At 41.0% G+C, this 25,748-nt stretch overlaps 1 protein-coding gene across 7 annotated transcripts in view; it reads left to right on the plus strand.

The window, feature by feature from the left end:
- Positions 1-25,748, plus strand: part of A1CF (APOBEC1 complementation factor) — a 77,325-nt gene that overhangs the window by 38,271 nt on the left and 13,306 nt on the right. For all 7 annotated transcript variants that reach the window (XM_059662704.1, XM_059662709.1, XM_059662703.1 and 4 more), the window contains 5 exons: positions 5,899-6,033; positions 7,891-8,021; positions 10,886-11,124; positions 19,374-19,538; positions 23,486-23,583. In XM_059662704.1, the coding sequence (XP_059518687.1) occupies positions 5,899-6,033; positions 7,891-8,021; positions 10,886-11,124; positions 19,374-19,538; positions 23,486-23,583 (768 nt within the window). The remainder of the gene's footprint in view (positions 1-5,898; positions 6,034-7,890; positions 8,022-10,885; positions 11,125-19,373; positions 19,539-23,485; positions 23,584-25,748) is intronic.

Below are 25,748 nucleotides of genomic sequence, written 5' to 3' on the forward strand. Positions count from 1 at the left end.
ATTTCTTTAAGTAGTTAATGAAATAGGTGCTATTTGGATATGCAATTAAAGATACTTTGATTTTTTAAATCTCTATAATATTTTTTAAGGATCCTATTGACAAACTCACAAAACATAAAATAACCATTTTCCCACCTTTTAATATGGTGTCAAAGTCTGCCTCCTAACGCCCTCACAAAACCTTTGCAATCACTGGCATCCATATTGCATATGCCTTGCAAATATTGTAGAAAAGAATACTAATAAGGTTGATGCCCACTTCCATAGTATATAAGTTAAATAAACTCTGCTTTCTAAAAAATCCCCAGTCTAAAATAGATTTACCAACATTAAGTCAGTGATCTTAATAGAATATAAAGGTGAACAAACTAAATACACAAGACAGATAATTATCTATTATAAATGAATATTCCCCATAGCCCTGTCTATTGTCCTCAGGCAAAAAAAAAAATGTCATAAGCAGAACCAAGGTAAAACTCACATCTAAGACTCCTTTTGGAACATCTTATTTAAGGTCTTTTAGACTTGCCTTGAACACCATCACATAATGAGATATATAGGCGTTATGCAGATGAAAAGTCATAAAATATTAATGTCTAATAAGGATTTTTATTTACTCTTACAAACCAATAACTGGGAAAATACACTGTTAATTCATGAACTGCAATAGATTAGACCCCACATCAGCACCCACTGTGAGAACAGTCCCCATGAGTTTGCCTTAGAACCACTGTTCTGAGTATGGCCCTGGTGACTGGCATGCTTCTGAAGGCTAGAAATGCCACCTGGTCTGGGTATATCGCCCAGCACCTGAGAGAACAGGAGCAGAAATAAATTCATAGTCACTGGAAAATGGATAGAACACCTGAAAGCAGATTAGGAAGGGAAGATATCCAGTTTCTTCCCTCTGGGCAAGGGAAAAAACAACAACAACAAAGAACCAAAGAGAACCATAAAGATGATTACAGATTTAGAATATAAAATTCCCAAAGAACCATTAAAGGAATTGAAATTACTACTCATGGAAAAAAAAAAAGGCAACCAGACTGAAAGAGGGTTCATTCATTAATGTCCTTCCAGTTTATGAATGAACTCATTTATGGTAAACAAAAAACCATCCGGTCTTCATGTTGAACCCAAAAGTAGGTGTAACACACAACATACAGAATCATGAGGCTGGTAAGTGTGAAAGCCATCATGACTTTTGAACAGTATATATACCATAAAGTTTACGAGATCAAGAATCTTAGGAGCTTTGTTCTAGTGTTGTTTGTAATAAATTAAACCAGTGTGACTTCAGACAACTCACATAATTTCTCTGAACTCAGTTTCCTCAACTGTACAATGAACATATTGGGTTAAAATAAAAACAAGAGAAAAATATTGTCATGACTACAAGCATGGACTCAGGATTCAAAAAATTGTCTTTGTCATTTACTGCTTGTACAAATCTGGGCACATTATGTGCCTTGGAATCCTCATCTATAAATGCAAAGTAAATAGCATCATCCACAAACCATCAACTAACCATATTGAGAAAATTAAATAAGTTAATACGTGAAAAGCACTTAGCACAGTGACCAACTCAATTAGGGTTAGCTGTGGTTTTAGCAGGGTTTTGTTTGGGGGTTTTTTTGGTGGGGGTGCGGTTGGGAGATTTTCTGCTATAGTTAGTATTATGTGTAAGTAGTAGAAGCTAATTTTGGTTGATTAAGCAGAAAAGGGGTTTATTGAAAGGATATTGGTTCAAAGAAACAACTGATTTCAAGAACCAGATTCAAAGATAAGCTTTTAGAAATGAACCCCAAATATCACAAATCTTGAATGATATGAAAATGCATCCACAATCACAGAATGCTCAAAACTACAGTTTGTGTCATTCCAATTTCTGCACCAGAACTCAGTTTTCCTTTATTCTAACTATGGCTGTCCCAGCTGCAAGGGGAACTAGAAAATCAACTGTCTGGCCTTTTGAAATCTTGTAGAAGGCTGTTCTGCCAAGATTCTCCAGATGTATAAAAAACAAAAAATCAGGTGCCAGGTGGCCAAAATGAACTCAATCTGTTTGACTTTTACTCTAAGATTTATTGCTTAGAGTCATTTGTTGAAGGTTGTGTGATTTTATTCAAGGTCAAGAATAAGGTTTTCATAATCCTTTAAAGACTCCATGGTTCCATCAGGAAAGGCTTAAAATACCCGGGGACAGAAGGAACTTCCAAATACCCTTGACATATAAACAGAGTTACTGGGCAGGCTTGGTATCCAATGTTGAAGTTAAAAAATCACTGGATTTATAGTTAGCATTAGGTCATCCGTGTTTAATTTCCATAGTTGAAGATTTTCACCTATACATACATGACTAGGGAGAGGGAACGGTTTCCAAGTCTTCAGTTGGGAAAACAAAAATTCTCAAAATTGAATGAACATTCTCTCATGGAAAAAAAAAATCCTATATTCTCTCTCTGAACTATTAATATATCTGTCCTGCCAGGGGGGTGGGGAGGTACATTCCACAAGGAGGACATTAGCCAGGAGGGGAAAGAGCAATTATAATTGGGCTTTATCTATTTTAAACTCAACTATAGAAAAATAGTGCCTAAAATACCAGCAATCCAGCTCCCAACTGTCCTTTCTGAGCAAGGGACAGAAATACTGACCCCATGACTAATGCCCGGTGCCTGTCTCAAACCGGCCTGGATCTCCACCACTGGTGCATTGCAAGCCCGGTGGGTGGTTCATAAAGCAGTCGTCCCCGCCCGCCCCCGCCGCACCCCCTCAGTGCGTGAACCCTGCGGCATCTCTGAACAAGTCTGACCCTTTGGGATCCCAAAAATATTCTTGGGGAACTTAATTCAAGTGTTTATAGAAACCACAGAAAGGCAATTAAGAAGCTTTCCTGCCCAATCATTTTGGCTCATTAAGCAGATGAATTCTCATATACACATGATTCACACAAAATAGTTTGGTGACATCTGTAGCAATTAGAGCAAGAAAGAAAGTTGAAGGGAAAATTTACAAAGGTCATTGTGTTCACTGCCTATTTATTTTCGAACGCACGAAGCTTGTCAAATCAGAAATTCTGGTATGTTACTATTGTGGGATGAAAATTTGGTTTCCGCAACCGGAAGAGTAAGAATACTGTCACATTCATTCTACGTTGTTTCCAATAATCCACTGAATAGTAGTCTGTATCTAGACATTTGAGATAAACAAAAACGGCCTGAGGGATCACCATCAACCAACCACATGGTGAGAGTTGGCCCAAGGAGGCGGACCCTAGTTTGGAAACAGAAATACGTCTCTCTATAAGCAATAAGTGTGAGACATTCCCTCCCCCCAAAAATTGTGTAATAAAATAATTGGAAATTGGAAAGGATTTTAAATGCAACAGAGAGGTTTCAAGTTAATGGCATGATGTGTTTTTTTTCATAAATAAATATTTAAAGGTATGGATCTGTTATAAGTGATTAGGTTTCCATATAACAAGGCAACAAAATGTAGCTGATGGACTTTGAAACCAGCCTGCCCGATTTCAAATCCTGACTTCAGTTCCCAACTCAGCAAATAACTTAAATCTCTCTGGGCTTCTGTGTAAAATGGGGATAGTAACAGTCCAGAACCCATGATGGTGTTTGAGGATTAGAACAGTGTCTGGCTGGATAGGCATTTGTTAGAAGGTAAGTAAATAAAATATTTCATATGTCTCCGAAAGTATGCAATTTATACTTTTCAGGGCATTCTTAGTTGACATATAACTCACTGGGTTCTTAACTTTTTAAAATAAAAATATGAAACATTTCATTTCTTTTATTTCTCAATATTTGCTACTGGATAATCCTGCAAGAATACAGGGGGGAAAAAATACAAGAACTCTTGAGGCAAATATTTAAATATTTAGTAAAATGAAAAACATCCAGTCATTTAAAGCAAAAAGTAATCAAGGCAAGGTAGCTCACCCATCTGATGTCTTTTTTTAAAATTTAGAGCAACATAATATAAATTACTAGGATTAAAAATGTGATCGCAAGCACAGACATCATTGAAATACTGTGCTTTAAATTGCTTTGGTGCTAACACATAAAATAATTGAGAAAAGAATCAAGTTGGTATATATAAAGATTTATCAGTGAAGATAGAAGCTGTTTTACTTTGTTTGAAACAACAATTATTGTACAAAACAATATTTCTGTTTTTTTAATTTTTTTATTGATTTCAGACAGAGGAAGTGAGAGGAAGAGAGGGATAGAAACATTAATGATGAGAAATAATCATTTTTCACCTACTTCCTGCACACCCCTATTAGTGATTGAGCCTGAAACTCAGGCATGTGCCCTGACCGGGAATCAAACCGTGACTCCCTGGTTCATAGGTTGAACGCTCAACCACTCAGCCACACTGGCTTGGCTGTTGTTGTTTTTAATCCTCACCCAAATATATTTTTATTGATTTTTATATAGAGAGGAAGGGAGGGTGAAGAGGTGGAGATGGGGGGGAAGGGAGGGAAAGAGAGGGGGGTGGGGGGGGGGGAGAGAGAGAGAGAGAGACCTTACCCCAACCAGGAATTGAACCAGCAACCTTTTGGTGTGCAGGACAATGCTCCAACCAACTGAGCCACCCCCGGCCAGGGCGCACAACAATGTTTTTAAACAACCCACATATCTTTTTAAAATATGTATAAAAAGCATTTTGGAAAGGTAGTGCAATTTTTTAATAGTAACTACATCTATGGATGGGTAGAGTAATGCATTTGGGAACTTTTCTTTTTACCTTATACATTACTAAGTTTTTCCCAACATGTATCATTTTATAGTATAAAACATTTTAAAGTGTTATTTGTAGAAGTTAGTAATGCATATTGCTGTCTGGTTCCTTATAGTTTCCTTTCTTCAAAAATCACAAATGCACAAAGGCAAAGAGTTCTGCCTATGCCTAAGTGTAAAGTAAATTTACCGTTTTCCGGCAGATCGAGGGTGGTGGATTAGGCCTACACGTCACTTTGGGCCCCTGAGTTACTTTTAGGTCCTTAACCTTTAGAGAAATATCGCTGGCATTGCAGAGAAGCACCAATGCTATTCCTCCCAAAATAAGGACATCAAATTAACCAAGGGTTTTTAGGACAAACGAAAAAATAGCAACTAATTCTATTTGGACAGAGAACAGCATTATTCCCCACAAAGAGATCCAACATTAGGAAACACCTCTCACCATTTTGTCAGCTTTGAAAATAGATTGAAGTCCCTCACCAGCTACCCCCCAAATTAGCCAACCACTCCTTCCAACAGTAATCTGATAATGTTTCTATTCAGGGTCTTGTGTTGCCTTCCTTGGCATATGAAACAACCAAAATTCAAGGACGCAAGAAGAGAATTAAAAACCAAGAAATATATATCACATGCCAAGTGCCGTACCATACATATCTGATGCATTCTCTCCTAGAATCAAAGGCTGATATTGTCCTCCCTGTGCTTCTGAGAATACTGAGGTTCTGAGAAGTCATCTGTCCAAGGCCCCTCAGCTAGTGAGTCACAGAACCAAGTAGTCCAGCTCCAGAGCACTTTACCACCACACCACACAGCCTCCACAGTGGATCCAAAGGACAGTCAGATCCTTTGGTGATTAGGTGATTCTGAGTGACACCAGAAAATAAGAACCCCTTCTATGTACTCAGAAATTTATCAGCTTTCACATGCTCATCTCAAGCAAGCCACTGAAGCATAGAGTGTGATATTAAAATCCTTACAAAGAGACTTTTATGGTTTTTATCCTCTGACCAGTCCACTCTTGTCAATGATAAGTTTGTTTCTTACTGTGAATAATTCTGAAAAAATAATTGAGAAGCTTGGACTAAAGATCTCTTGTTTTCTTCTGTCCCCCGTACAACCTCCCCTGGATTTGCAGGAAAATGGACAAAGAAAATATGGGGGCCCTCCACCTGGTTGGGATGCTGCGCCCCCAGAAAGGGGCTGTGAAATCTTTATTGGGAAACTTCCCCGAGATCTTTTTGAGGATGAACTTATACCATTATGTGAAAAAGTGAGTCCATATTTAAATTTGCTTATATTTCAAGGGAAATGTACTACTATCTTCACTTTGCTTTCATGCTCATTTTTCCTGGCCAGTGATGATTTCTCCCAATTGCTATTCCTCAAGCAGACAAAACCTTCCTACCTGCTGGTGATGGTCTCAGCTCTTTATCCTTTTACTGACAGCTTGACATTCGCTACTACTGACATCATCGCTGATGACTATCAAATCTATAGTTCAAACCCCAATCTCCACTGGCAAGCCATCTCGCTGCAAACTCCATGTGTCTATCAATATAGACTAACACTACAACATCCTGTCTAAAAACAGACATTGTTTCAACTTGACATTTTAATATGTGTGCAACATTTTTACATAAAAACAATAGGGAGGTTTGTCATAGCTCAAAACTGTGTCTATTATGTATTGGTCCAGAATAAAAATTTTTTGACAAGTTTGAATTTCTTTTCCACCCTAATGTATCAATAAAATTAAGTAGTATATAATTATTAAGGTTCTCAATGTAATTATGCAATTGTTAAGGGATAAACCTCCCCAGTTTTAATTCCAAATGATATTTTGTTACTAAACCTGAATGAAATGGAGAATACAAAATTAACAGTTATTTTCAATAATTTACCAAGTGGTGTTTAAACAACCACATTCCTAGAAAATTCAGTAAAATTAGTTTAGCTACTTATTTCCCTAAATGCCCAAACCAGCTGTGAGTGTGTATGTGTGTGTGTGTGTGTGTGTGAGAGAGAGAGAGAGAGAGAGAGAGAGAGAGAGAGAGAGAGAGAGAGAGAGAGAGAGAGAGTGTGTGTGTGTGTGTGTGTAACTCAGCCTCAGAACCGTGTCTAATTTTATATATATAATCCCCCTTGGGCTGTGGCCAAATTATGGACTTAATCCTGTAGCTCTTATACACTAACCCTGAACGTGAGCAGCAAGAAACACCTGAAGCAGGTGAAACATGTTGAACTCTTTCCCAGTGAGCCCAAAAGAAATAGGTGCCTTCTTTGAATACCTTGGGGTGGGCAGGGGCAGGTGAGACTGAACTGAGGGGTAACCAACCAGTGTGTCACAGCATATGCTTAATGATGCTTCTTCTCCCCACACATGCCCCTCATATCTATTTGGGCCCCCCTTCTTGCAGCAGCCAGCAAGCGTGAATTGCTGAGCCTGTATTTCTGGAGAACATTTGGAGTATCAAGTAGTATATTGGCAAAGCAGAGTGGCTGTAGCCAGAGATGTAGTGAGTACCCTCCTGGGTGGGGGTCCTGCATTTCCCTTCAGCCTACAGACTGTGGAATAACAGGGCTCCCCAGATTATTCTCTGAAACACATCATCTGTATTAATTTTGATGTCACGGTGGGGGGGAAAGTCAGCTAAGAAGATTTAGCAAGAGTCCAAATTAGTGTTCCTGTTTTTTCTTTTAAGTATCCATGGTAGAGTATTACCAAGTAAAGACAACACTAAGGAGACTTCAGAGGCCAATGAAGAGGGCAAGGATGAATCTATCAAGAAATTGTACTTCTGATGACAAATGCGTTTTCAGATCCCTAAAACAGTGTCTAAATCCCCCGATAGTTGTGTGGTGAAAGGTCATTTGCTCTGTCAACAAATATATTCTGTTAACTCAGGCTGAAATGCCACTTGTACACTTTTTTAAAATTAACTTGCCTTTGCCCAAGAGTCAGGTAATGGACCCGAACCCCGCATGTGCAAACCATTCCACCTGGGATGCAAATGCCAAATATGGCAGTGACCGACTTCAGAAAGCATTGTGTGCACGTGTGCACATGTGTGTTCATTTGGAAGAACAAATGCATACATATGAATTTCTCTTTTTCTCTTATTTATAGATAGGTAAAATTTATGAAATGAGAATGATGATGGATTTTAATGGCAACAATAGAGGATATGCCTTTGTAACATTCTCAAATAAACAGGAGGCCAAGAATGCAATCAAGCAACTTAATAATTATGAAATCAGGTAAGCAGAACAGATACCCCAGAGCCAACCTCGCCTGCTTCCACTCAGCCTTGTTTCAATGGAACCTGCCAGAGAGAGAAGCTTTCTTGTAGAGAATAACCTTTGATTTGCTCTGACCAGGGGAAAGATAAAGTTCTCATCCGGAAAAGACCCACAGTTGTCTGAGCACCCTCCTCCCCCTCAAATATTCAGAGAATCATCTAAATACCTGGCTCTGGAGACATGAAAATCGAGCCCTCAGCTTTTGAGAGATGGCTTTTCTCCTCCAAGCAATTCTAGGGAAGGTGCCTGACAAACCCCACATTTAGAAATAGAACATGGAGCCCCTAGGCGCCCCCTGCTGGTAGCTGATAGCTGACCAGCCCCAAATTATCAAAAATAATAATTTCTAAAGATCTAGTCGTAACCATTTTTTTAAAGTAAACTTTAAAAAGAAAATGAAAGATTACTTTATCAACTCTTCGCTTCCACCGTACTCCATAAACCATGTTCCTAGGCAGCCGTGGGCAAACTACGCCCGCGGGCCGGATCCGGCCCGTTTGAAATGAATAAAATTAAAAAAAAAAAAAGACCGTACCCTTTTATGTAATGATGTTTACTTTGAATTTATATTAGTTCACACAAACACTCCATCCATGCTTTTGTTCCGGCCCTCCGGTCCAGTTTAAGAACCCACTGTGGCCCTCGAGTCAAAAAGTTTGCCCACTCCTGTTAGAGCGACGGAGGTGAACCCGTCACAGATCTGATCCGTGGTCCTTGGTTCTTCAGAAAAGCAGAGAAGGCAACTAGGACAGTGGCCCAACCTGGCCAGGATACCTGCCGCACATATAAGCCACTATTTCCAAGAACTCAGCATTCCCCCACTCACCTGGGTGGGCCTTTTCGACCATGACAAACAGCGGTTTCTGTTAAGGGAATTTGGGCCGTTTTTAATAATTTTGTGTTATTACAAAAGTCACACAGCCTGATTCGCAACACACACACGCACACACACACACACCAACAAAAAAAATCCTACAAAGTAATAAAAGTTAAACCATTCCTCCATAACCCCATTGCCCAAAGATAATCACTATGTTGATTTTTTATTGTCTTTTTGGGTTTTCTATAGTTTTAATAAAAATGGCCTTCTCACATATTTAATTTGTAGCCTTTTTTTTTTTTAACCCAGCAGCATATCGTGAACTGCCTTTTTTAACCAATAAATATGCTTCTACATTACTATGTTCAATGACTGTAGCGCATCCCATACTATGAATGCCCATCTTCTGTTAACTAGTGCTTCTCAGCCAGCAGCATCATTGTCCACCCTAGGGGACATTTAAAAAATGAGGAGGCATTTTTTCAATGACCTAACGGGTAGCTACTGGCATTTAGTGGGCAAGGGTGACAACTATACTATGGTATACAATGAGGAAATGTCCAATCCCAAAGTCAGTAAGATCTCAGGCGAGACACATTAAACCAGTAGTTCTCAACCTATGGGTCGCGACCCCTTTGGCAGTCGAACGACCCTTTCACAGGGGTCACCTAAGACCAACCTGCATATCAGATATTTACATTACGATTCATAACAGTAGCAACATTACAGTTATGAAGTAGCAACAAAAATAATTTTATGCTTGGGTCATAACATGAGGAACTGTATTTAAAGGGCCAGAAGGTTGAGAACCACTGCATTAAACGTTTCAGGTTATCTTAAATAACAACGACAACTATCCTTATACATAATACTTGGTGCTCATCTGTTTCCTAAGGTCCCTTTCAGAAGGGGCATTATTTGGTCAAAGATTATGCACACTTGAGACTTTTGAGACATTTTGCCAAATGTTCCCCAGAAACATTTAATCAATCTGCCAAGGAAGGTGTACTTTGACTTGCTATTAAGCAACATGGTTCAGTGGGAGAAACAGGAATTGAACCGAGAACCCAGCAAGTCACTTAATTTCTTTGAGTCTCAAGTTCTTCATCTGTACAATGGAAAGAACACCTCCGCATACCTACAGGCTCAGTGGAGGCCAAGTAAGATAATATGTAAAAATCTGTTCAAGCATAAGGAACTTTTTTTAATAGCAATCATGTCAGAATAGCTTCCCAATTTGGATGGAAAAGAAGAGAGACCAGAGGTTGCAAATTCAAATACCTTCAGGGCCAGGCAGAGACCTGAGCGATGTGGGCAGGTATAAAGGCCTCAGCAATGGGGATGTTTTAGGGAGGAGTGAGAATTGACAACTGGCGCATCCACATCTAATCGAAAGACAGCAGATGCTACTCCGCTTCAAATACCTTTTTTCCTTTAAAAATACAGAGCAAGTCTGGCCAGTGTGGGTCAGTGGTTGAACATCAACCCATGAACCAAGAGGTCACTGGTTCGATTGGTTGCAGGCTCCATCCCCAGAAGGGGGCATGCAGGAGGCAGCCAATTGATGTATCTCTCTCATCAATGATTCTCTCTCTATCCTCTCCCTTTCTCTCTAAAAATCAATTTAAAAAATAAAAGAGAGAGATCCAGGTTCCACAGCAGCCTTCCCAAGCCTTGTGACCTCATGTGGAATGAAGTGTACTTTAAATATATATGGAGAGAGAGGGAGGGAGAGAGGGAGAGAGGGAGGGAGGGAGTGAAGGAGAGAGGGGGAGAGGGAGAGGGAGAGGGAGAGGGAGAGAGAGAGAGAGAGAGAGAGAGAGAGAGAGAGAGAATGTTGACAGATTTTCCAGTTTCTCAAAAGCAGTCACAACTTCCCCAAAACAGTTTAACCACTGTAAAGACCAAACATCCCACGTCTGTAGGTCATATCAGGCGCAAGGCCATACTTTTCCAACTTCTGTTAATCACACATGGGTTCTCGCCATTCCTCCTTTTGCAGAAATGGGCGCCTCTTAGGGGTCTGTGCCAGCGTGGACAACTGCCGATTGTTTGTTGGGGGAATTCCCAAAACCAAAAAGAGAGAAGAAATCCTAGCAGAAATGAAGAAGGTAACCGAAGGCGTTGTGGACGTCATTGTCTACCCGAGTGCTGCAGATAAAACCAAAAACCGAGGCTTCGCCTTCGTGGAATACCAGAGTCACCGGGCAGCTGCCATGGCGCGGAGGAAGCTGCTCCCAGGTTAGCAACCCCCTGCTCACACCCGAGCCTCCCCACTCCGTCCTGCCTGCCTCGGCTGCTGTGCTCCTAGCAAAGGAAACAAGTGCCTGCTGTTGTTGTGTTGCTTATGTTATGTTTTCAACTCTCTATCCTTCTTATCTCTCTCAAAATACATTAAGCCCCCTGAAGTTTTCGCAGAATGGGTTCTGATTCTATGCATGAAGTCTAATTTATACACAGCGGAGAAATTTAGAACTCAGCTCCAGCCATCCTATCATGAATCCCGAAAGTAAAGAATTTTCTTAAAATTAAATATATCAATCAACAGTTATTTTTATGGAGATATTTTATCAGGTTTATTAGAAATCCATTACAATGTAGAAATAATAAGTCTTCAAAGATACATTACCCCCATGGCAATGAAGTGATATTCTTTTATGACTCCTAGTATCTAATAATTTCTGCGTAACTTGGAGGAACAGACATTATAACTCTCTGTAGAAAGGGAGCTTTGTTAGGTGCTACAACCATAGGGTAAGTCCCATTTGGGTAATAACCATTGATTCCTAAATTTAAGATCTGCCTCGGTCAGATCAACTTAGAAAATAATTGTTGAAAGTCTTCATTCTAAAATATTTGCTCAGACTTACACAGAGTAAGATATTAAAATGAATTAATATTAAAATAAGAGGATTTCCATAACAACAGACTGGACAATCAGAATCAACTCTTTTCCTGAACATTATGGGAGAGCTTCCAGAACTGAAAACCAAATAACAAAAACAGCAGAAGTTAGGTTGCCCTGGTACACATTATTAAAGACAAAACAAACCAACAGCAGGATTAGCCAGCTAGAAGTTTCCAACATTGAAGATGGCTTCTGAGCATGGGGAAAATTTTTTTTAAGAATATTTTCATAAAGGCAGCTGAAAGTGAAAAAATATGAGATCCACCCTCTCCCCCCAAAAATTGCCGAGTCTGTTAGAGAGGTGCATGTTTTTAATGTTGAAGTTTCCATTTACTTTTTGCTCACTACCCAGTGGTCGTGTCATCTAACTCACAGCTGCATAGAATCACTAAAGCTCCTCATGGGGCAGACCTAACCTCTCAGTGACTGGGACTTAATATGTTGCTGTCCTCTTCAATTCCTCTCTTTTTCAAAGCCAACAATTCTGCCATTGAAAAGTCCCCATTTCAATTCTGTTCTCAGGACATCATTATAATCTAGCACAGATATCCCCTCCCGCCTCCCCACTTAGATTATTTTTCCAACGTCTCCTAATTATTCTCCCATTTCTGCTCTCTCTCTGATGTACCCCCAACCTCTGCCTACTCCATCCTCAACATTACTATGAGATTAGCATTCCCAAAATATTGTACCATCCTTTCCACAAATTCTTGCAAACAGCAGAAATTCAATCTCTATCTGTTGATAAGTTAAAGCATTCAACCACCCCTTAAGGGCATATGAGATAAAGCAGTGATTCCCAAAGTGGGCGCTACCGCCCCCTGGTGGGCGCTGCAGCGATCCAGGGGGGCGGTGATGGCCACAGCTGCATTTGTTTTAACTTTTTTTGTATTACCTTTCTATTCTCAGTTCAATAAATAGTTTCATAATTTCAAACTTCAATGTTTCTAATTTACACCTTTCTTTACTATATTTTACGAAAAAGGTAGAAACATTAATACATATATCTTTCTGTTTAATTGCTATTAACATTTTTAAAAAATTAATTTCCAGGGGGCGCTGAGTAATATTTTTTCTGGAAAGGGGGCGGTAGGCCAAATAAGTTTGGGAACCACTGAGATAAAGAGCACAGTAAACTCTCAGCCTGCCATTCAAGGCCTGCTATCCATGACCCCAGTCCTTTACAACCATATTTTCTACCTTCTACTTCCCAATAAAAACTCTTTCCTGGCAGGACCAACCCCTCAGTGTCCTAGACAACACCATGCTCATCTTTGTCTCCTGGGCTCCTAAGGAGATCCCCTTCCCCTCTGCTGACTGATGATGCTCAAAGCCCCAGCTCAGCTGCCGCTCCCTTGAGAAACCGGCGGCCATGCTTCCAGCCCACATGGGTCACTCTCTCTCTCTCTCTTGATTCTCTGTAAAAGCAGATGTGTGCGATGGTTCTGGGGCTGGGGGAGGATGACAATGAAAGAGAGTCCAGAAAGGAGGAAAGTTTTCAGGGGCCAGACAGCCAGTGCTCCTAGAGCAGTGGTTCTCAACCTCCCTAATGCCGCAACCCTTTAATACAGTTCCTCATGTTGTGGTGACCCCCAACCATAACATTATTTTCGTTGCTACTTCATAACTGTAATTTTGCTACTGTTATGAATCGTCATGTAAATATCTGATATGCAGGATGTATTTTCATTGTTACAAATTGAACATAATTAACGCATAGTGATTAATCACAAAAAGAATATGTAATTATATATGTGTTTTCCGATGGCCTTAGGCGACCCCTGTGAAAGGGTCGTTCGACCTCCCAAAGGGTTTGCGACCCACAGGTTGAGAACTGCTGTTCTAGAGACTCGGAACTTCTTGTTAGCTTCCCCTCTCTTAAAAAAAAATACAGCACATGGACCCCCAGAAAGAGCGCCTGTCTTTACCTGAGTGGAGCTGACGAAGCTGGGCAGGGCTGAGCAGCTGGGCTTCAGAAATTCCCAAGCACTCTGTGCTGCGTCCACTCGAGGTCTTTTCGCTCTGGGTTCTCAGTCCGGATCCAGGAAGATGGACGCTCGCTCCTTCACTCTCCCCACCCACTGCCCATCTTTATCACGATCGAGGCAGCACCCTCGCCCTCGGTCCTTTAAATTGGCCTCAGCTGAGTGGAGTTTCATTCAGCTGGAGTTTAGGCAGCCTGCCTCATCAGCAGGTCAACAAGATGGGGCACAGTGGTGAATCGCCAGTCTCAGCAAACAGATTCATTTCTACTGAGGCCTGAGAGCAAAATCTATTATCATTTGGAGATTCTACCTATTACCCCCTGTAGATTCAACAACAACAAAGGATTTCTGGACAGCCTGCTTTTAAAGAATAAAGAGCCCCGTAAGAAACATGACAGGCACAGCCCACGGGAGCTTTCCCTTCTTAGTTGACCCAGACACGGGGACAGAGAAAACCATCTAGAGCAGTAGTTCTCAACCTTGGCTGCACATCAGAATCACCTGGGAATCTTTTTAAAATCCTGATTTCTGGGCCTCATCCTCCGGAAATTCTGTTTCTTTGTTACTAATGTTGTGGCCCCACCCCATAACAAAGAAACAGAATTTCCGGAGGATGAGGCCCAGAAATCAGGATTTTAAAAAGATTCCCAGGTGATTCTAATGTGCAGCCAAGGTTGAGAACCACTGATCTAGGGACTATTCAGTATGGAAACATTTATTAAACATCAATAACATACCTTCTAAATGACATGGGAGCCCTAGCCAGGTGGCTCAGTTGGTTGAAGCATCATCCTGTACACCAAAAGACTGTGGGTTCGATTCCTAGTCTGGGCACATACGTAGGGTGGGGGTTCTATCCCTGGTTGGACACATACAGGAGGCAACCAATCAATGTTTCCTTCTCCCTCTAATTCTCTCCCCCGCCTCTAAAATCAATAAAAAATTGTCCTGGAATTGCATTTCCGGGGAGAACCAAGATGGCGGCATAGGTTAACGCCGGAGTTTGCTGCTTTGAACAACTACTTCAAAAGTGAAACTAAAACACGGAACGGACATCACCCAGAACCACAGGAACGCTGGCTGAGTGGAAGTCCTACAACTAGGAGGAAAGAGAAACGCACACGGACACTCAGAGGAGGCGCAGTGCTGAAGTCAAATTCTGAGGTGCGGAGCGGGCTGGCAGCGGAGGGTGCGGTTGTTGTTTTCAATCGGGAGGGAGTCGCAGACTCTGAGCACCAGATCCGGGTGAGTCTTTAGGGACCCAGACTCAAACGGGAGAAGTGGGACTGTCTGGCTTCGGTCAGAGCGAGTACAGCTTTCTCTCCGAGCTTTGCAGCGGGTGCTGGGACTCAGAGAGGCAGAGCCCCTGGGGACAGGACTGAGAGCCGCCATAACTGCTCTCTCTGGCCCACCCTGTTGATCCTGTGCGACCCGCCCCGCCCAAGCCCTGCACAGAGGCATTTGCCGGATAGCCTCAGGCAAAGGCTAGATTAGCACCTCCCTAGAGGACAGAAGTTCTCTCACTGCTGACACAGCTGATTCTCATAGCCACTTGGCCTGGAGGTCAAACCCTCCCTGGAATTAGCTACAACAATCAAGATTTAACTATAAGACTTCGAACATAGACCACTAGGGGGTACACCAAGGAAGCATAACAAAATGCGGAGACAAAGAAACAGGACAAAATTGTCAATGGAAGATATAGAGTTCAGAACCACACTTTTAAGGTCTCTCAAGAACTGTTTAGAAGCTGTCGATAAACTTAATGAGATCTACACGAAAACTAATAAGACCCTCGATCTTATATTGGGGAACCAACGAGAAATTAAGCATACACGGACTGAAATAACGAATATTATACAGACGCCCGACAGCAGACCAGAGGAGCGCAAGAATCAAGTCAATGATTTGAAATGCGAGGAAGCAAAAAACATCCAACCGGAAAAGCAAAATGAAAAAAGAATCCAAAAATGCGAGGATAGTGTGAGGAGCCTCTGGGACAGCTTCAAGCGTACCAACATCAGAATTATAGGGGTGCCAGAAGATGAGAGAGACCAAGATATTGAAAACCTATTTGAAGAAATAATGACAGAAAACTTCCCCCACCTGGTGAAAGAAATGGACTTACAGGTCCAAGAAGCGCGGAGAACCCCAAACAAAAGGAATCCAAAGAGGACCACACCAAGACACATCATAATTAAAATGCCAAGAGCAAAAGATAAAGAGAGAATCTTAAAAACAGCAAGAGAAAGAAACTCAGTTACCTACAAGGGAATACCCATACGACTGTCAGCTGATTTCTCAACAGAAACTTTGCAGGCCAGAAGGGAGTGGCAAGAAATATTCAAAGTGATGAATACCAAGAACCTACAACCAAGATTACTTTATCCAGCAAAGCTATCATTCAGAATTGAAGGTCAGATAAAGAGCTTCACAGATAAGGAAAAGCTAAAGGAGTTCATCACCACCAAACCAGGATTATATGAAATGCTGAAAGGTATCCTTTAAGAAGAGGAAGAGGAAGAAAAAGGTAAAGACACACATTATGAACAACAAATATGCATCTATCAACAAGTGAATCTAAGAATCAAGTGAATTAATAATCTGATGAACAGAATGAACTGTTGATTATAATAGAATCAGGGACATAGAAAGGGAATGGACTGACTATTCTTGGGGGGGAAAGGGGTGTGGGAGATGTGGGAAGAGACTGGACAAAAATCGTGCACCTATGGATGAGGACAGTGGGTGGGGAGTGAGGGCGGAGGGTGGGGCGGGAACTGGGAGGAGGGGAGATATGGGGGGGAAAAAAAAGAGGAACAAATGTAATAATCTGAACAATAAAGATTTAATTAAAAAAAAAAAATTGTCCTGGAGTTGGATGGAGGGGCAAAGAGGGAAAAATGGGGTATAGCTATAATATTCTCAACAATAAAATAAATGTTTTTAAAAAAATCAAACAAGACCTCCAAGTTTCCAGGAGGTGCCAGTAAGTTTTCTATCAAATTGCTTCAGTGTAAGATGCAGCCTACAAACATCAGCTGTCATACCCCAGAGCGAGGCCCTCTGACGCCATCCCACCTGCATTAACCGCGTGGAAGGGCTTTCTCAGGTGAGGCCTGTCTCATTGACCTCACCACTGTCTCACCTTCACTTTTGAGTCTTGAAATTGGAAACAGTTCAAGATGGAATAGCCCCATCTCCTCAGATGAAGCTCAGATTATGGGAGGCCGATGGGGTGGAAGCATACTGTATTTTAAATGAAGATTTTAATTTAGCAGATAGTAGCAAGTACAGTTGAGGAAGTTGGTGCTTAGAAAGATTATGTTTCGTAGCCCGGATCACTGATCTGATATTTGAACTTATCTGATTTCAAAGCCTATGTTACCAGATTACTCTCCAGCACTGACTTCCCAGGGATGTTCATGGAAATCACTGCTTCCCATACCACCTCTCCCTTCTGTCCTTTTGCAAAACTTCAGGCTCATGGATGACTTAACCATGGTACCAGGCTAGGAAGGCAAAAGCCAGTGTACAGAACAGTGGTTCTCAACCTTGGCTGCGTATTAAAATGAAACGAGGTGTTTATAAGAATCCCGAGGCCCAGACCACTTATTCCAGAATTGAGAAGGCGAGTCCAGGGGTCCGCCATGAGCTGGTAAAGCTTCAACAGCCAACTCCCAGGAGAAAATCAAAAGCCCTGACTTGTAACATTTGCCAATTTCATGGTATTAACACTCCCACTGTGGCTGATTTCAAGCTACCAAGGTGATATCCACTGGCTCACACAATTCTGGAAATGTCACAATCTGTTCTTGCAAGCAGATAGGAGCTGGATCCAGTGCACCATTGAGAGGAATTTTTAAAGCTCTTCCAGTGTGGGGCCACAGCTGAGAACTACTGGCCTACAGAAACCAGAGTCACCTGGGAGCCCTGGGGATCCTGGGAGGAGGCAAACAGCAAAGTCTATGTAAAGCCTGGAAGAGGAAGGGAAGGAGTAGAAGGGGACAGGAGGAGCGGGAAGGAAAAAAAGTAAAGAAAGAAACTATCTATGGGAAGCAATGCAGAACAAGGTACCTAGCCAGCTGGGGTAGTAAAGGCCAGGCTCTCTAGCATCAGCTAATTCATTAGGGGGAGTCTGTTCTTCAGGTTTTAAAATGTCAATGCCACAGACGCTTTCATTGACTACTTTGCAAAGAAAAATAAGATGCGTTTTGATTGAAAATAATTGCCTCCCATGTGTAATGATTAAATATATAAACCCTTACCAATACTGAGAATTTCTGATTTTGTTCCCTCAAGCTTTTTATTCCTTCCGGAATATAGCTTGTTCTTTAACAACTAATATAAAGCAATAGATTTCAATCAAGTTTGAAATTGAGCCGACCCTCACCTTCCTCTCATCCCTTCAACACAGATCTGTACTGTGTAGGGGTGCAGGCCGTGATTAAGGCATAACAGGAGTGGTGCGAAGTGAAACAGATCCTCTAGAAAGCTCATTTTCTCATCTATAAAAGTAAGAAAGTCCTTTCCCTTCCCATAGAGTTGCTGTGAGAAGGAACTGAGATGGCATATGGGAAACACATAGTACGCAGTGGTTCTCAACCTTCTGGCCCTTTAAATACAGTTCCTCATGTTGTGACCCAACCATTAAATTATTTTTGTTGCTACTTCATAACTGTAATGTTGCTACTGTTATGAAACGTAATGTAAATATCTGATATGCAGGATGGTCTTAGGCGACCCCTGTGAAAGGGTTGTTCGACCGCCAAAGGGGTCGCAACCCACAGGTTGAGAACCGCTGGTATAGGGCAAGACATTCAGTAAACTGCAATTTACAGGAATTCAACAATATACGTAGGCATGGATAACACCCAGCCTTTTGAGAAGAGTTCAGGTTCTCATTATAAACTTTCCCATTGCTCTTTGTCTTCTTAATTTGGTTAAAAAATTATTTTTCTCCAGATTCCTAAGTTGTCCATGTTCTGAAAGACAGAAAACTCGGAGGGAAGACAGTAAGTGGATGGGAGCCCTGACCAAGTGAAATAGACACAGGACAAACGAGGGGTGCCTGCGCCCCGCCCCCCCCCCCCCCCCCCCCGGCCCTGTATCCATGCTCCATTTTTTGAAACAGCTCAGTGGTGGCAGCTGGCCACACACGTTCCAACAGCAGCAGAAATACTTCCTAGTGACCTTTATAGTGTTTCATGAAGTCAGACTTGATGTCTGAGCGCTACATCCATTATTTTATTTTCTCCCCCTTTGCCATCTCAACTCCAACCTTTACCCTGTAGGAGATGTTCTAAGACCCAACTTGCCCATTGCTGCCTCATTTCTGATCAGTTTCAAATCACATTCTAGTTTCCTTTATACTCAATCATTATAATAAGCCACTTATAATACAGAACTCCCTTCTAGCCAGCTCCTACGTTTATTTGCAATGTCTGTTAAAATAAATAATCTACAGTTTTAATATTGTTCTTCTTGTTCAGTTAAGATCTCCAGGGTCAGTTCCATGTAAAAGGCCATCAGACTGAACTGAGATAATGTTGTCCTGATTTCTATATAACTAATCACACTCGTGATCCTTTCTGTAGGAAGAATTCAGTTATGGGGACACCCCATTGCAGTAGACTGGGCAGAGCCAGAAGTAGAAGTTGATGAAGACACAATGTCTTCAGTGAAAATCCTGTATGTAAGAAATCTAATGCTGTCTACCTCTGAAGAGATGATTGAAAAAGAATTCAATAATATTAAACCAGGTAAGACATACCGTAGAAGATAACTTGTTCAAAACATTTTAAAAACACTTGTGCTTACAATGACTTCCATAATTCCAAATAATATAGCTTTCAGTTATCATTATCAATATTATAGTTTTACATTTATCTGTGTGATTACTTAATGGATACATAGTTCCATCACTAAACTATAAATTCCAAGAGTTCTTTTTGCTCTTATTGTCTGTCTCTTCAGCCCCTGTCTTTGTGTCTGAAACATGTTAGATGCTTGACAAGTATTTACTGCATTAATGAATACATGGCCTAATCTAATACATGGTTTCTCAATCTCAGTACTCTTGACATTTGGGGCCAGATAATTTCTGGTTGTGGAGGTCTGTCCTATGCACTATAGGAGATTTGGCAGCATCCCAGTCCTTTACCCAGTAGATGCCAGTAGCAACCCCCAATACGTAATAACCAAAACTATCTCCAGACATTGCCAAGTGTACTGTAGAGGGCAAAGGTGCCCCCAGTTTGGAATCACTGGTCTCATGGAATATGATTGTGAGTTTAGGTTCATAAGTAAGTAGGTGACAATTAATTCTAGAAAACTCATTTGGGCAAAGAGAAGGCATAGAGGGAAGGTGGAGGGCAATAATTAGCTGCTGCTCATCTTATCAATACTTTTCAGTATCAATCTGAAGTCATGAGATTGACAACCCATCTCTTTTTTTCTCATGTAAGAACTACAACACTGAAGCAGGTAAAGCATTTCAAGAAGCAAAGTGCAAACAAGCTTTGACCAAAGTCAGTTCTGTAGAACATTATTTCTACAGACTGTTAGCAGATGTTACTGATAAAAGAGGTTCATAGTCAAATAAGTTTGCAAACACTAGAAACAACAAAATTAAACAGATTTTTTTTTTACTGTGGGACTTATCAGAGTACTTAATCTTCTAATAGGCTTTGAAAGTCTCTGAGAAAAGAGATGGAGGATGCTAGATTTACCAAATATTTGGACCCTGCATCCCATTTTTTTGGCAAACCATCTTGTGGGATTACTGTGTCTTGGAACACACTCTAGACTACATGTATTACTGTGTTAACACCTTTCTAGAAATGAGAATTTTTCTGTCTCCAGTAACTCTGGAGTAGTTAGTTGATTGACATCAGCCATGGTGCCATCATGTTCAAAATGCCTGAGAATACCCACTTCACATAGTCCTGCTGCCTGGGTTCCATGTCAGGTGTAACAGAATAAGCTAATTTTTTCTAAAGGTAATTAGTAAGGATGTCATTTCTTCCTTTTCAAAGATTCACCAGAGATTTATCTATTTGCAGCCTCCAGGAACTCTGCCTTCCCTGCCATTTTGGTATATGGTGTCTCCATATCACTAGCTATCAATCCAGAGACTGGGAAGGATTAACTGCCTCACTGTGTGCCAGGCATTGCAGTGGGCACTTTCACAGCATGTGTCATGTATTTATCGCAACAACCCTAGCATGTAGGTTACTTTATTACTTAAATTATTTCCTAGATTAGAAAACTAGGACCCAAGGCAGTTAAGTAATTTGCCTGGGATCATAGAGCTAGCAAGTGGCAAATACAATATTTGAATCCAAGTCCGGTTAAGAGCTTGCTCTTAACAACCCTGTGACTCCCATGCTCCATCCCCATTCCATTTGCTCACTCATTCGTTCAACTGTCATTAGTTTAGTAGCTCCTATATGCCAAGCACTGAGGGAGAAGCTAATAAGTGTGGTGTGTGTGTAAGGAGTTTAAGATTCTCCAGAAGAGTAACAGGAATGAAAGTCTACTCTTGGGGTGCAGAGGAGACTCATGTTTAGCAGAAGTGACATGTAAACTGAGATCTGAAAGTTGATCGAGTCGTGGGCATAGGAACTGACATTGTGTGCATAAATAATACTTCCTCACCCCCCCCCACACACACACACACACTTTGTGTTGGCTTTCTATCTTCCCAGAGCAAATAATACCTCTTAGTTTTATCTACAGTACCTGAAGACATTACCTTTCTTAGAAAAGGACAGGAATGAGAAACTACTAAAAGGCTGCTTCCTTTCGGTTACTGATTATCAGCTTTCTAAGTCTGCACATTGAAGAGAGACATGTGGCCAGGCCCAGTTAATTATATGAAAACAATCAGTGAATTGCAGAGGGTAGAGACTGACTAGCAGACACCTGCTGTATTGGAAAGAAAAAGAGCCAACTAGTTTCTTTTCCAGTGGAAAAGACGAGATTAGATCCCTCAGAGGAATCAGAGCATTCCCTGCAAATATTTGATCATGTGTTATTTTAACCCTGATTAACCTGAAAATAGTGCAATGCCACTCAGAAAAATAAATGGCAATCAGAACAGAAACTGGGGCCTTAAAAATGTGTGCTCTTCCCTAGTGTAGCCCAAGGGTATTTGCTGAAATTCTGACTCTAGGCATTCTTCAGAATCTGATTTTCCAAACAATTTAACATCAGAATCACCTGGAGGGCATGTTAAAACAGATTGCTAGCCCTGCCTGCTGAGTTTTTGATTCAGTAGGTCTGGGGAGTGGGTCCAGGTATTTGCATTTCTATTGAGTTCCAGGCTGAAGCTGATACTACTGGTCTGGGGACCACACTTTGAGAATTACGGCCCTTTGAAAATCTTCCCTTTGGATTACCGGTGTGTTTCTCTTCTGGTAATTTATGTCTCCTGACAAATTGATAATAAACAAAGTCATATTTTTCCAATTATGATTTCAGAGAGTCTTCATTATTGCTGATGGGTTACCACTGATATTTTATTGCTTCACCTTCTACCCAATGAATATCAATCAAAATAAATTCCTATACTCTAAAGAAGGAACACAATAAAGTAGCCATGTGGTGAATACTATTGTAGAGAAAAACAGCTTTTATGATAACAAACTCTCACTTTCTCATTTGTCTGTTTTATGAGGCTAAATTTTCATATATCAACCCCTCCAAAATCAGGTGTGGGTGGACATTATTGCTCAAAAATGCAAGCTGATTTCAACATCTGCAAGATGAATTTTAGGACTCCTAAATCATTATCATCCGAAACGCCACCCAACGAATGGGCATGATAGACGTTGGAGAGTGAATTGACTGATAATATGTGCTCATTCCATGTCTATTTACTGAGCAGCACTAGGCACTAGTGAGGAACTGGGTGGAGGCTGCCCCAAGATGCCTCTGGAGCAGATGCTGCCCCAGGGTGCTAACAGTCCAGGAAAACCTGGATGGAGGATTGCACTGATGAATAAATGAATCAAAGACGAGACGGGTAAAGGTCCTCCAAGGCCCGGCTCTTGCTTCTCAATGACTAAGACAAGCCATGGGGAAGAGTCAATAATTAGCCCACCTGACACTGAAGTAACAAAGAGACCATGCTGGCATTCAGTTAATTACACGTCCCATGCTTCATGGTTTCACTACCTTTATTTATTTTTTCAGCTTGACAAGACAATCTTGCTCTGTACAACCATTGTCATAAGAAGTCAAGGGTTGAGTGCCGAGGGGAGAGAGAAGAGAGGACTGCCATGTCTTTAAATTATCCTTACATTACAGCACTGTCATTCTCACAAAGGAAGACAGTTTATAACTATTAAGCCACGTGGTTGAGTAGAAACTCTGCTTTGTGACTTTGGATCTAAGAGGATAATTGAACTTTGATAGTGGAGGAAGAAAGGAGGACCTATCGCCTCTTCTGGTTCTCCCTGGCATAGGGACTCATCCTATATTGTCTCTAGAAACTCAGCATTTCAGGAAAAGAAAACTCGGTCTCTGAAGTTACACCCAAGTGAGGATAACTAACAGGATAGCAACATGCTAAACCGCTAACAAGTTAATATTAAACAAGTTTCCATCTTAACATCATTCTAGGCAAAAGTTAATTTTTAAAATTGAGCAACCAACAATATTCTTGAACAAAAGTTTAATGATGATTCTTTCACTGTGTTGATAGGTGCTGTGGAGAGGGTGAAGAAAATCCGAGACTATGCTTTCGTGCACTTCAATAACCGAGAAGATGCAATTGAGGCCATGAAAGCTTTAAATGGGAAGGTAATGTAGACAAAGAAAAAAACATGTACAGATTCCATCAAAGTTTGGTGTGGAAATTTTATTCAAAAGAACAATCCTGCAAGTCTACCTCACTCAGGCTTTCTCCAACACTGACACGGCTGCCTCTGTTCATTTAAGATGACAAAAAAGGAAGTGATGGAAAGTATGATAAACATGTCGCTTGCATGTCCAACTCTATCTCTAATTTTGGCTGATTTGGGCAAATTGCTAGTGCTCAATTTCCTTAGAAAGAAGGATATTAGGGTAGATTATTTCAAGGTGTTTTTCACCCATTCCAATTTTCACTCATTACTTTAAGAGATTATCACCTTTGTAGTGCAGTATTTTAAGGGCTGGTGATCAGGAAAAAATGTCAAGGTAGTGTTATGCCCAGAATTCAAGATCCCCAAGATACCACGCCAGGGAGCCAGTCCGATGCAAAAGCAGAAGGTCCTTTATTGAGTTAGCTAACCCGACCCGGGCCTCCAGTCGACGCAGCGACCGGAAAACCGAGTGATATCCATGAGAAAATCAGGGCTTTAATAGTGAGGGGAGGGGGCTAGCTGTGGGCCCTTCGGATTGGCCAGGCGCCAAGTCGGGTCTTGTTGCACAGGATGTGGTCATCTCTATGGTGCGAACATCCCTTGCTTGTCATTAGAAATCCCGGGCGTGGCCAGCAGGGGCCTGGGCTTCCGGGAAGAAGGCACTCTTCTGAGCACATGGCCTCTGCCCCAACATGGAGGATCCAGGGTAGGATGGAGGGCATAGCCCTCGCCCTTTCAGTAGCTGTTATTCTGCCCTCAAAGTTTGATCTTCCAACACTGGAAAGCTTGGAACCACTTCACCTTGCCATGGAATAGCTCTGGGGGAAAACTAACCTCTATATCCTTGCTTTTGATTTATATGTACTAGTAGAAACCAACATATTTACTTATCAATCCAATACACAGTTAGGAGCTTCCATAGGCCACTTATCATGCTAAACAATGTCTGGGATACAAAAAACATCAAAGATGTTTATCAAAGAGCTGAAAGTCTGCCAGAAGAATAGAACAAGTCACAAACACTTTTGCAAAGGTGTTCCAAAAAAGGAGTGGTTCATAAAGAATCAGAAAATCTTCATGGATATGAGAAGAGATAAAGAGAAGCCATGAAAATTGGGCAGAATTTTAAAAGGAAAAAACAAACACAAAACATGGAAAAGGAGAGGCAGTCTTAGACAGAGGCACAGAATTTAAAAAGAGCAAGTTATGATTTGAGAACAGTAAAAGCAGACCAATTTGGTGAGAACATAATACATCAGGCTATTTTACCTGTTGGGTTTCACATCAGTCAGTCCTAATAGGACACAGATGGCAAAGGAACTTATTACAAAGGTGTGAGTATAGAGTCGGAGAATCAAGAGATAGTGCAAGAACATAGAACTCCTGACATGCCTTAAGTCAAAGGAACAAGGGCTGGGGAAATAATAGGAAACGAAAGCAGAGAGGATTGTGTAGAACAGATCTCTGAGAGAAGCAGTGATCTTTGGTCAAGAAACACATCCAGGCTTAGCTGACTTCTCAGAGAGGGAGCAGAGGAAGAAATAGCCTGAACTCACTGTTATCTCTTTCTCTAATCTCCTGCCAGGACTCCCCATAGGCCAAACCCAATCATAATCCAGAGGCTCAGGAGCCCTGACGTGGACCCCATGTAGGTCACCCCACCCCAGGGCAAAGAGGCTGGAGACCACTGGGGAGTAGGCCCTTCAGATACAGTGGGGCCCGGGCATAAGAGCTTCTCCAGGACCTACAGAAATGTTTGAGTACTGGGAGGGAAAGTATTGACTTTAAAATACAAAAAGAAAACTGAAAAGCAAAAATTAATGCATATTTAATACATGTCTATGGAGCAAAACATTGTTTTATCATCATTGATTCTTATATTTAATCTCATAAAATGATTATTTAAAACAATTTGCAGGTTAGTTTTTTTCAATTGGGAAACATTCCTAAGTATACAAATGATTGCTGAAAAGGAATATTCTGAATTAAGTGCTAATTTATTATTATTTGTTTTATGATTATTAAACTAACTGCAAAGTTATGATTAATTGATAAATAATTGAAAACATTGGAATAATTACAATGAAAATATATTCAAACTTTTCCCAGTTTTTAAAGCTA

Source organism: Myotis daubentonii, chromosome 13, assembly GCF_963259705.1.
Source record: "Myotis daubentonii chromosome 13, mMyoDau2.1, whole genome shotgun sequence".
NCBI lineage: Eukaryota > Metazoa > Chordata > Mammalia > Chiroptera > Vespertilionidae > Myotis > Myotis daubentonii.